Source organism: Microtus ochrogaster, chromosome 2 (assembly GCF_000317375.1).
Source record: "Microtus ochrogaster isolate Prairie Vole_2 chromosome 2, MicOch1.0, whole genome shotgun sequence".
NCBI lineage: Eukaryota > Metazoa > Chordata > Mammalia > Rodentia > Cricetidae > Microtus > Microtus ochrogaster.
The window spans coordinates 20,680,573-20,693,203 of NC_022010.1; the positions used below are offsets into that span (position 1 = coordinate 20,680,573).

At 49.6% G+C, this 12,631-nt stretch overlaps 1 protein-coding gene across 2 annotated transcripts in view; it reads left to right on the forward strand.

Moving 5' to 3' along the window:
• Col26a1 (collagen type XXVI alpha 1 chain) overlaps positions 1–12,631 on the forward strand; it is a 139,866-nt gene that overhangs the window by 42,726 nt on the left and 84,509 nt on the right. The window contains exon 3 of one of the 2 annotated variants that reach the window (XM_026787005.1): positions 9,782–9,885. In XM_026787005.1, the coding sequence (XP_026642806.1) occupies positions 9,782–9,885 (104 nt within the window). The remainder of the gene's footprint in view (positions 1–9,781; positions 9,886–12,631) is intronic. The other variant, XM_026787006.1, reaches the window with a different exon arrangement.

Genomic DNA, 12,631 nt, shown 5'->3' on the forward strand with positions numbered 1-12,631 from the left:
ACACACAGACACACACAGACACACACAGACACACACACAGACACACACACACACAGACACAAACAGGGGAGAGGGAGAGATGAATCAATAAAATGAAGTAAAAATTTAAAACGAGGAGAAAGTGAGCCAAGCTCACTCCCAGTGCTCAACACATCTTCCTGACTGTGGAGGTAATGTTTCAACTGCTCTCTCCTGATGGGCTGTGCCCTTGGACTGTGAGCCCAGATCAACCCTTCCTCCCCTTACGGGTCAGCACTCACGAAGGACCTGGAGACAGGACGAACCATCTGGGCTTCCTTGCTCAGTGCCTCAGTTTCTCAGCTGGGACATGGAGACGACCCCTAACCTCTCTCTTGTGCTGCAGTGGAGAATAGGCTTGTGTCTGTTCTGTGCAGTGAATGTCAGGTGGTATGGATGCCACCCTTGAGTGCCTCCACCCGGTCCCTCAGTCAACCACTGGCAGTGCTGGGCTTGGGTTCAGGAGGTCTGCCAGACCTGGGTCACATAGGGACTGAGGGGTGGGTAGCTCTGCTCCACCAGGCTTCCTCTGCCCTTGGCAGCCAGACTCTTTAGCCCCGTGGAGGTCTTTGATGGCATTCCAGCCAACTTTTTCCAGATGTGCGGAGTGGAAGGCTTTGTAGGAACTCTCTAGGGCGTCATCTGCCTCCCCATTCCTCCTCTGCCAGACGATCCCCTGCTGGCCGGCCCCCTGCTCTGGTGGGGTTGCCTGCTACTCAGGGGGCTGATGCCTGCTGGGCTAAATGGAGTTCTGATTTAAATACTTTAAGATGCGGTCTTTCCTTCCTGTCCCTTCTCCTCTTCATCCCTCCCCCATTCTTCCTCCTTTTTCTTGTCCCTCCTCCTCCTCTTCTTCACCCTGACTGTGAAGTGGAAGCTCAGAGGCCCCCCGTGCCTGGGGATGTCTCCCACCCCTGTGGACCTGAGCTAAAATGGAAGAAGCTGTGTGCTGCGTCTGCTGTATTTTCCCTGTTATTTTTCCGTGTGTGTGTGTGTGTGTGTGTGTGTGTGTGTGTGTGTGCACATGCATGAATATGTGTGCAGGTATTCAGTTCTATCTCAGGCCGTACTAGAGTTTCCACCTTGGTTTTTGGGATATGATCTTTCATGTAGCTTCAAATTTACCAATTTGGCTCCGTTATCTGGCCAGCAAGCCCCAGGGATCCTCCTGTCTCCACCTTGACACTTAAATATTGTTGTTGTTGTTGGTGGTGGTGGTGGTGGTGGTGGTGGTATGAGTGTGTGTTAATGTGACAGTCAGAAGACAAACTTTACAGAGCTAATTGTCTCCTTCTACATTTACATGGGTTCCAGGAATTGAACTCAGGTCTCCAGGCTTGTGTGGCAAGCCCTTCACTCACTGAGCTATCTTGCTGGCCCATGACCAACATTTTTCACGTGGATACCGGGGATCAGGTTCTGATCCTAATCCTTTCAGGCTTTACCCAGCTCTCTCTCCAGCCTCCACCTGATTCCAGCATTGTTTGAGATGAAACCTACCTACCTACTCACTAGGTAGCCTGTTTTATCTCAAACTCACAATCCTCTTGCCTCAGTTTCTCAAGAGTGTTGAGCCACCCTGACTGGCCGGTTGCCCCTTTCATCTGACACTGGGGAGTGCCAGAGGCCAGAGACAACCCTTCCAGCCTCGGTATTGCAGTGGAACCTCCCCTCCCTCCCTGCTGGTCTTCTGCTGTTAGCCAGAAGATAAATAATTTCCCTCCCAGCATTGCCTCCCCGGTCCCATCATCGAGTCTCAGGCCTGCCTTGCTACCTCCCAGCCTATTCCTCTTCGTTGTGTTCTTTGCTGAAGAAGCAGGGGCCCATGCAAGCCAGGGAGCCTGGGAGGATGGCCTTCCCAGTGAGATATGGATGTCAGACTCTTTTGGATGAAGAATTAGGCCAGAACCAGTGGCCTAATCATGTAGTATCCAGGATCCCATTAAGAGACCTTATGTTACTATAGGGAGGTCACCTTCGAAGGGCCGAGGGTTATGGCCCCTGCTCATCTATCTCTAGTGTAAAGGTATCTTATGCCTGATGAGACTATCTCCTTCAAATCTCTCTTTCTTTAAATGTGTGTGTGTGTGTGTGTGTGTGTGTGTGTGTACACGTGCGTGTGTCATGGCACACATGTTGAGGCCGGAGGACAATCTTCAGGAGTCGGGTCTCTCCTTCCACCAGGCACATCCTGAGGATTGAACTCAGGTGGTCAAGCTTGGCAGCCGGTATCTTTACTGCCTAGGCCATCTCGCCAGCCCTTCTAATCTCTTCTAATGCAGCCCGCTTTGGGGGACACATTGGGCATGACTGAAGCCTTCCAGGACAGTCACTGCATAGCTGTGGGCCTGTAACAAGACCCCCTCAGAGTTCCCTTCATACCCCATTCTTGTGATTTGGACCATTTCTTTGGAGGACCCGTGTATCCTCGAAGGGTGCATTAGCATCTTAGGTAGGGTTTCCATCGCTGCGAGAACACACCATGACAAGGTCAATGCGGGAAAAACTGCTTATTTCATCATCACCGCTTGTAACCCATCACCCACACGAGCAGAGGCAGGAACTGGGAGGCAGGGACTGACGCAGAGGCCACCGCAGAGTGATGCTTACTGCCGGGCTCACCATGGCTTGCTCAGCCTGCTTTCTTACAGCACCCAGGACCACCAGCCCAGAGTTGGCACCACCCACAGTGAGCTTGGACCTCCTATACTAGTCAGTCTTCAGTCTAGAAGATGCTCCTTAGGCTTACTTAAAGACTCCTCTAGTGGGGGCGTTTTCTCCATTAAGGTCCTTCCTTCCAAAATGACGTTAGCCTGTGTCACGTTGACATAAAACTCAACAGCACAATTAGTTGCTTTCCTCCTGGCTATGACAAAATACCCCACAGAAGCAACTCGAGGGAGGAAGTTTGACTTGTGACTCATAGTTGGAGGGTACAGTCCACGGTGGGGGACACGGCAGCAGGAATGTGTGGCAGCTGGTCACATGGCATCCACAGACAGGAAGCAGGGAGAGAAGGACGCTGGTGCTCAGCTCACTTTCTCCTTTCTATTCAGTACAGGACCCCAGCCTAGGGCGCCACCCACATTTAGGGTGGGGCGTCCCACCTCCATTGACCTAATCTAGAAACTCTAAGATGGACATGCCCAGAAATCTGTTTCTATGGTGACTCTAGGCCCCGTAAAGCTGACGATCAGCAGGAACTACCACAGAGGGTCTCCGCAGGGTTGGGAGCACTGCAGAAGGCACGGCCTCTCTGACTGCTCAGGGTCCAGGTCCAGTGTGGAGGAGAGAGGAGAGTGCTGTGTCCTGTCTTCTCACCTCCATCCTATTCCCTTGAGACAGGATCTCCACTCGATCCTGAGCTAGGCTGGCAACCGTCAGGTCCTGGCAATGCCCCTATCTCGACTCGTCACAGCTCTGAGGTTATAGGTACATATAGCCAGGCCCAGGCTTTATACTGGGGATTTGAACTCAGGTCCTCAGGTTTGTACAGAAAGTACTCTTCCTCACAAAGGCCCCTCCCAAGACTCCAGCTGAGAGCCTTGATACATGGCTCAGCAGACACGAGCACACCGGCTGGTCCCACTGAGGGCTTGAGTTTGTCAAACCTAAGCTACCTTGAGTCTGACCTCATTCTCCTCTGGGTGTCACTTTTCTTCTGTCCATCTGTCCATCTGTCCCTGCTGGGTCCCTGCTTCTCAGTTAGCAACCCCTGACTCCCTTCCATGCTTCTCTTCCCTTCCAGTCTGGCCTCAGGTTGAGGTGCACACGGGGTCCTCACAGGGAGGGGTACTTGCCGCCAAGCTTGAGGACCTGAGTTCACCCTCTGATCGTGGTAGGAGAGAACTGACTTCCACAAGTTGCTTTGTGACCCCCCCACCCCCAGATGCAGTGGTTTGCACCCATACACATACTCAAACAAAACCGGAGAAAGTCGGAATTTCCCTTCACCACACCCATCTGGTGTTGGCTTCTCACTTTTTTCTGCCTGCTTTATATGTTATTTTTTGTCTCTGGCCAGTGTGCTGGATGGTTTTATGTCAACTTGACACAAACAAAAGTCATCCTTAATTGAGGAACCCTCAATTAAGAAAATGCCTCCATAGGATAAGGCTGTGGGCAGTCCTGTAGAGCCTCTTCCTGATTAGTGATTGATGGGGAGGGCCCAGTCCTGGTGGGTGGTGCCACCCCTGCGCTGCTGATCCTGGATTCTATGAGAAAGCAGGTTGAGCAAGCCATGGAGAGCAAGTCAGTAAGCAGCACCCCTCCATGGACTCTGTATCAGCTCCTGCCTCCAGGTTCCTGTCCTGACTTCCTTTAGTGATGAGCAGCAATGTTGACGTGTAAGCGAAATAAACCCTTTCCCCCTCTGCTTGCTTTTGGTCATGGTGTTTCGTCACATCAATAGAAACATTAGCCAGGACAGCCAGAGTCTCGCTATGTAGCCCTGGTTAACCTATAACTTGCTATGGAGACCAGAGTGGCCTTGAACTCACAGAGATGCGCTTGCTTCTGCCTCCCGAGTGCTGAGGTTAAAGGTGTACACAGCGGTGCCTGGCAACTTGTTCACTGACATTCCCATCTCCTGCACAAAGCAGGCTGCTGCTAACTGTTTACTGACAGCAGGAATGACGTATAACCAAGCTCTCTCACAAGAAGTGTAGGAAGGGAAGAGGAGGGAGCTTGTCATCTCTGCCCAGAGGACAGAGGTGCTTCATAGAGGAGGGGACATTTGAGCTTCACTGTGAAGGGTCTTTGGGAAGAGGAAGGAAAGGCATATACAGAGGGGAACCTTCGTGGGCAAGACCAGGAGCAGGAGGCTTTATATAGCAGGATGAAGCACCCTCAGGTTCCATCTTCCACGGGCTCACAAATTCACAAAGCCTTCTAGATAGCCAGGAGACAAAGTTGTCCGGCAAAGAGCTTTGGTCGGTCAGGCTGGTGAAACAGCGCCATCCACTGGTGGAGCCTGTGCCTGACATTGCTGTTCGCTAGGAGCCCAGAATTCTGGTTGTCTGAGTGTCACCAGTCAGCAGCATGGCCCCGAGAATAGGGACCAGAGGGAAGCTGTACTGGAGGCACAAGCTCTCCCCCTGCAGTCCAGGGGTCTGAAAGCAGAAGCCTCAGGCAGCTTCTGGAAGGAAAAGTGTTCCCTGGCACTGGATAGCCTCAATGGAATAACCGGGCCTTGGAACGGTTCCTCCGACTCAGTTCACAGGGCCACGGACTTGTAGTATCGCTGCTATGAAAGTTTCTTAACATCTTCCTGCCTCAGTTTCCTCATGTGCAAGCCTGGGACGGTAATGGTCTCTGCCTCTTGCCTTATTCTGCATGAGTGTATGTAAACCATCTGCTACGGTATCCCATTACTGAATCTCAACTTACTGTATTAGGGCCAGCGAGATGGCTCAGAGGGGAAAGGTGCTTGCTGCCCAAGGACAGGAGTTCGATTCTTGGAACCCACACAATGGCAGGAGAAAGCCGACCCCTGAACGTTGTCCTGTGGCCACTGTATGTGTGCTCTGGCACATGCACGGCCCTCTCTGCACAATAATACTGCAGAATTTTTTAAATGTTCTGCATGGTAATAATAATTATTTTTGTGTTCAAATGCACTTGGATGCTGCCCACTTTAGAAAAACAATTAAAGATTAAAAATATTTTATTTGAGACAGGGTTTCCTTTTTTAAAATTGTTTTTATTGAACTATATATTTTTCTCTGCTTCCCTCCCCTCCTCTTCCCTCTCCTTCTTTCCTCTCCCATGGTCCCCATGATCCAAATTTACTCAGGAGATCTTTTCTTTTTTTTCCAGTATTAGATCCATGTATGTCTCTCTTAGGGTCCTCTTTATTGTCTAGGGTCTGGGATAATTATAGGCTGTTTTTTCTCTTTATGTCTAAAAGCCTTATGAGTGAGTACATATGATATTTGTCTTTCTGGGTCTGGTTACCTCACTCAATATGATGTTTTCTAGATCCATCCATTTGCCTGCAATTTTCAAGATGTCATTTTTTTTTCTGCTGTGTAGTACTCCGCTGTGTAAATATACCACATTTTCCTTATCCATTCTTTGGTCGGGGGGCAATTAAGTTATTTCCAGGTTCTGGCTATCACAAACAAAGCTGCTATGAACATAGCTGAGCACATGTCCTTGTGGCACGGTTGAGCATTCTTTGGATATATACCCAAAAGTGGTATTACTGGGTCTTGAGATAGGTTGTTTCCTAATTTTCTGAGAAATCACCATACTAACATCCAAAGTGGCTGTACCGGCTTGCATTCCCACCAGCAATGCAGAAGTGTTCCCTTTCCCCCACAACCTCTCCAGCACAAGTTGTCATCAATGTTTTTGATCTTGGCCATTCTTACAGGTGTAAGATGGAATCTCAGAGTTGTTTTGATTTGCATTTCTCTGATGGCTAAGGATGTTGAACATTTCCTTAAGTGTCTTTCAGCCATTTTAGATTCTTCTTCACGGCAGGGTTTCTCTGTAGCTTTGGAACCTGTCCTGGAACTAGTTCTTATAGACCAGGCTGGCTTTGAACTCACAGAGATCCGCCTGCCTCTGCCTCCTGGGTGCTGGAATTAGAGGTGTGTGCCGCCACTGCCTGGCTTTAAAATTGTTTTTAACTAAGTGTATGGTGTGTGTCTGAGTATATAGGTATGTCCATGTGAGTTCAGGTGCCTGTGGAGGCCAGAGGCATTGAGTCCCCAGAGCTGGGTGACAGGCAGTTGTGAGCTGCCCAGTGTGGGTACCTGGAATCAAACTTCGGTCTTCTGGAAGAGCAGTACATATTTTTAATCACTGAGGCACCCGAAAGCCCCTCAGAACAATGTTAAAAGGTATTTTATTTCGTGTATACAAGTGCTTTGCTTGCATGTGTATATGTGCACCATGTGTGTGCAGCCTCAGAGTCCAGAAGAGGGAGTCTGATCCCGATCCCCTAGAATCGGAGTTACGGCTGTGAGCTGGGTGCTGGGAAATGAACCTGGGTCCTCTGTAAGAGCAACAAATACTCTTAACAACTGAGCCATCTCTCCAGCCCTCTGGCTACTTATTTTGAGACAGGGTCTGTCACTGGCTTGGAACTCTCAAGTAGGTTAGACTGGCTGGCCAGTGAACTTCAAGTGTCCTCCTATCTCTACCTCCCCCATTCTGGGATGACAGATGCATGCCGCCACATCCGGCATTTTTACATGAGTGCTGGGGATTTTTAAAAAAAATATTTATTTATTTATTATGTGTACAGCATTCCTTCCATGTGTGCCCACAGCCAGAAGGGGGTGCCAGGTCTCATTGTAGATGGCTGTGAGCCACCATGTGGTTGCTGGGAACTGAAAGACCTCTGGAAGAGCAGTCAGTGCTCTTGACCACTGAACCATCTCTCCAGCCCAGGGCTGGGGATTTGAACTCAGGTTCTCATGCTTCGACAGCTAGCACCTTACCTGCTAAGCCATCCCTCCAGTCCGGCACTTGGATTCTGACCAGCATCATCACTTAAGACCTGGACTGGATGGAGTACCTCTGACGTGCTCAGAGGCTGGGCGAGGGAGGGGCAGTGTGTGTCACAGTCTGTAGAAGGGGCTGTCCCACCCCAACGAAAGCAGGGGCTTGTAACGAAGTCCTGAAGTGCTGCTAAAATCTCTGTGAGTTCGAGACCAGCCTGGTCTACAAGAGCTAGTTCCAGGACAGGCTCCAAAACCACAGAGAAACCCTGTCTCGAAAAACCAAAAAAAAAAAAACAAAAACCAAAAAAAAACAAAAACCAAAAAAAAAACCCCAAAAACATAACTTGGAGGGGACGCTCAAGAATTCCCACAAGCCAAGCTCTATTTCTGAAATCCAATTTTAGAAATGGCCGTGATTTGTGTGTTTTCCTGTCAACAGGATAGCTCCAGATGCTGCTACCAATTAATTCGTCATCTCTCCGTTTGCCAACTGAGTCACCCTGTGTCAGTGGATTTAAGTGTTGGTGAAGTCATGTAGCCTTCCGTGAAAGGGGGATTGGTGCAGATGTGTTTGGGGAGAGAGCTGAAGTGACGCACGTGAACCCGGACTTGTGATCTTTGACCATATAGGTGTTTTCTCCAAGGCAGGGTCCCACTGTGAATAGCCTAGGCTGGCCTTAGAAATGAGGTCCTTCAGTCTCAGCCTCCCCAGGCACAGGGATCACAGGTGGGCACCATAACACTGAGCTTACATTTTTAACCTTTCTTTGTGTGTGTGTGTGTGCGCACGTGCGTGTGCGTGTTCTCGAGTATGCATACACATACACGCATATATGCACAGTGCGCTTGCAGCGGCAGAGACTGGGAGTTGGTTCTGTATTTCCTGTGCGAGTCTAGGGGGTTAAATTCAGGCCAACAGCCTGGCAGGAAATACCTATTTACCCTTCACACCTTTACACCAGCCCCTCAACCTCACTTGGCGAAACTCCACCTGGAGCTCACGGATTTGGGTAGACGGGTTGGCCAGCAAGCCTGGGGAATTCTCCTGTCTCCACTGAGAGCTGGGATCATGAGCACACACTACAGCACTGGGCTTTTGAATGCGGGTTCTGCAGATGAAACTCATATCTTGTATGTGCAAGGCAAGCACTTTACCCATGAGGCTATTCCTCCCCTCAGCCCTGCTTTTCACCTTCTTCATGTGTCTAGTAGCTTCCACTGTCTACCGTGGCTGTCTGAGTTTTAATCGAAATGCATTAAAACCCAGAACGACTCAAGAATTTAAGATATCTCCCCTCAACAAGTAGATATATCTAGAGAGCGAGAGAAAGGAAGGGATGAGCGGGTTCTGCGGGACACGCCTGGGTGATTGTCTTAGTTAGGGTCACTACTGCTGCTACCAAACACCGCCACCAAAAAGCAAGTTGGGAAGGAAGGGGTTTATTGGAGGGAGTCAGAGCAGGAACTCAAGCAGGGCTGGAACCTGAAGGCAGGAGCTGATGCAGAGGCCACGGAGAAAGCTTACTGGCTTGCTTCCCATAGCTTACTCAGCCTGCTTTCTTATAGAACCCAGGACCAGCAGCCTAGGGATGGCTCTACCCGCCATGGGCTGGGCCCTCCTGCATTGATCACTAAATGAGAAAACACCTTACAGCTGGCTCTCATCAAGTTATTTCCCCAATTGAGACTCCTTCCTCTGATGACTCCAGCTTGTGTCAAGTTGACACACAAAACCCAGCCAGTACAATGAGCAATCCAGATACTCAGGGGCAGAGACCAGAAGATTGCATGTTCAAGGCTAGGAAGATACACAATACGTTCAAGGCCAGCCTAGGCAACTTAGTAAGACCTTGTCTTAAAGAGAGGGCTGAGGGTGTTTAGTGGGAGAGTCCCTGCCTAGAAACCTCAGTGAGGGGCTGGGGTGTGGCTCAGTGGTAGAGCCCCTGCCTAGAATCCCCCAGTGAGGGGCTGGGGTGTGGCTCAGTGATAGAGCCCCTGCCTAGAATCCTCCAGTGAGTGGCTGGGGTGGGGTGGGGTGGGGATGAGGGCTTATTTCAGGGTGTTAGAGTGCCTGCCTAGCATCCTCCAATGAGGGGTTTTGAGGAAGCAGAGTGGTCTGGAAGGGTCTCTGATCCCTGCCTGGTTTCCAGGGCTGGTGATTTGTCTAGAACCACAGTCAGTGAGCACAAAGCCGGGGTGACATGTCCACTGTCCTGGTGACCACTTGAACTCTAAGCACGGTACCTTCAGCAGCCAGTCTGGGGTGGACAGGCAGGAGTGCATCCCCACTGACCTCGTCCTTGTGTTAGTTACAGAACTCTCATCAGACCGACCTACCGGGTTTCCTACCGCACGGTGACTGCGCTGGAGTGGAGGTGTTGCCCTGGGTTTACCGGGAGCAACTGTGAAGAGGGTAAGTAGGTGATGGGGCCCCGTCATCTAAGCTGGAGGGGCGGTGGTGTTTCTGTCCTCATCCCCAACTGCCTTGTGCCAGCAGCTCCCCTTTCTACGGACTTTGAGAATGCAGTTCTTTATTTTCCTAAAGATCCCCGAGCCCAGTGCTCTGGGTCCCGAGGTCCGCCATGTTTGTGGGTCGTGACGTGGGTTCCTATTTGCCTTGGTTGACTGGGTGATGGGGGAGCCTCAGTTTCTTCTCCTTCTGGCTCTGACACACTCAGAACTGGGGCAGGTACTACTAGTTGTTCATGGCCAAACCAATACAGATAAAAGGTTAACTGGGTACAATCAGGCAGATGCCAGGGTGCCAAGCTGTGCCTGGCTTCCCTCAGTTTCAGTGGAAAAATGGATAGACGGGCCAGGCTCAGTCCTTCCTTCCCAACGCCTCAGGGTCCTGGCACAGCCTGGCTCTGGTGCCCACATGTGCAACGACTCTTACTCGGTACCGCCAGCTCCCAATTAACGACACAGAGACTTATTATTAGTTATGAAAGCATGTCCTTAGCTTAGGCTTGTCCCACTACTTCTTACAACTTACCTTGAACCATTTATTTTAATCTACATCCTGTTGCATAGCTCTTTACCTCGTCTCTCCATACTGCTGTTACCTCTGTGTCTGGTTGGCGACTCCACCTTCTTCCCCAGAGTTCTCTTTCTGCCCAGAAGTCCCGCCTATTACTCCTGGCTAGCTATTGGCTGTTCAGCGTTTTATTACACCAATCACAGCAGCACATTTTCACATAGTGAACAAATATTCCCACAACACATGGTGCTATAAATATATATATATAACATACACATTATGTTATCTATAATAAATGTATATTACATAGATTGATACATATGTATATTATATATTAATATATGATAATCACACACACAAAAGACTATGTAGGTACACATGGCTGTGTGAGTATTGTGAAGGTCAGAAGTTGATCCTGGAACCATCAACCTCATCATTTTGAGACTAGGTTCCTCACTGGAACCTGGGACTCACTGATTAAGGTAGGCTGGTTGGTTGGGCAATGGGTTCCAGTCTCCAGCTCCCCAGTATGGAGATGGCAGCCAGTGCAATCAGCACACCAGCTTAGTGGTCCTCGGGCCAAGGCTTGGGATCCCTCCAGCCCCTCAAGTGCATGTTTGACGTTTTAAATTTATGAAGAGTATATTTGGGCACTGTCCTGTTATAAATCACAAAGCACCTATTTACGCTCAGTGTTGAAGTGTAGAAACGCCTAGAATGCTTCTTTCAAAGTAGCCTCGAGGCTCCCTTTGGCAAAAAATTAAAATAGAACCAAAAAGCGGCAACAACAGCAAACTTCAAGACCTTTTTTGTGCTTATGGAACAATCATTCAAGGCCACGCCTTCTTGTGGACAGGTCTTCTATAATGCCTTTTTCAGTGGTTCGGGGAGACAGGAGCACACATCATCTATAACTGAACTCCTATTATAAGATATTTGAGTTATTTCCAATTTTTTCATGGCATTCCTATAAACATATTTTTTAAAAAATAAATTTCCCGTATACTTATAATGCACAAATGTTTATTTAGTTCTCTCTCTCTCTCTCTCTCTCTCTCTCCATATGTATGTGGGGTGCATTGCCTGTGTGTAAGTGTGGAGGTCTAAAGAGGGCACTGGGCACCCTCTACCGCTCTCTTACCTTAAAACTTTTTTTTTTTTTTTAGATTTTTCTTTAATGTGTATGGTGTTTTGCTTGAATGTATGTCTGGGCATTGTGGGCATACTCGGTGCCCACAGAGGCCAGGAATGGGCAGCAGATCCTCTGGAATTGGAGTTCTAGATTTTGGAGAGCTGCCATGTGGGTGCTGGGAATTGAACCCAGGTCCTCTGCAAGAGCAGCCAGTGCTCGTACCTGCCGAGCCATCTCTCCAGCCCTCTCCACCTGCTCTTTTGAGGCAGAGTCTCTCCCTGAATCTGAGGCTCATCTCATGTGTTCTTGACGGGGTTTGACCAGAAGCCTACGAGCTCCAGCTATCTTTCTGTCTTCTGCTGTTATGTACTTATTTGTTTGCTGGCTTGGGGATTCAATGAGTTTCCTTAAGGTTGCTTACAAGAACATGGTAAGGGGTACTTACAGGAGCATGGACAACTCACTAGTGGCTACAACACAGAAGAAAATGCCTCTCCTTCCCCCCAGCAACCACACTGCCTAGAGATCCTCAGGGAGGGTGGAGCCTCCTGAGACCCTCCCTCCTCCAGGAAGGGGTCTTGATGGCCCAGTCTAGAGTGGGCCTCTTCACACCTGACTGCTGCTGAGAGTCTGAGTCCTGATGCTGTGTCATGCCTACAAGACAGAATTCTGGGACACTTCCCACCTCCCTCCAACTTTTTCTTTTTTTCTGTCCCTTCCCCGGCGGTGTTCCCTGAGCCTTGGAGGAGGTGACACAGTTGATTCTGAGTTGAGACAATATTGGCATTGTTCTGGAGTCTACCTAGTGCCCACCAGTAGATGAGCAGCGGAGGGAGAAGATGCACCTGTACACACAGCAGATGAGGGGATGGAGAAGGTGCGCCTGTACACATAGCAGATGAGGGGATGGAGAAGGTGCGCCTGTACACACAGCAGATGAGGGGATGGAGAAGGTGCGCCTGTACACATAGCAGATGAGGGGATGGAGAAGGTGCGCCTGTACACACAGTAGATGAGGGGATGGAGAAGGTGCGCCTGTACACACAG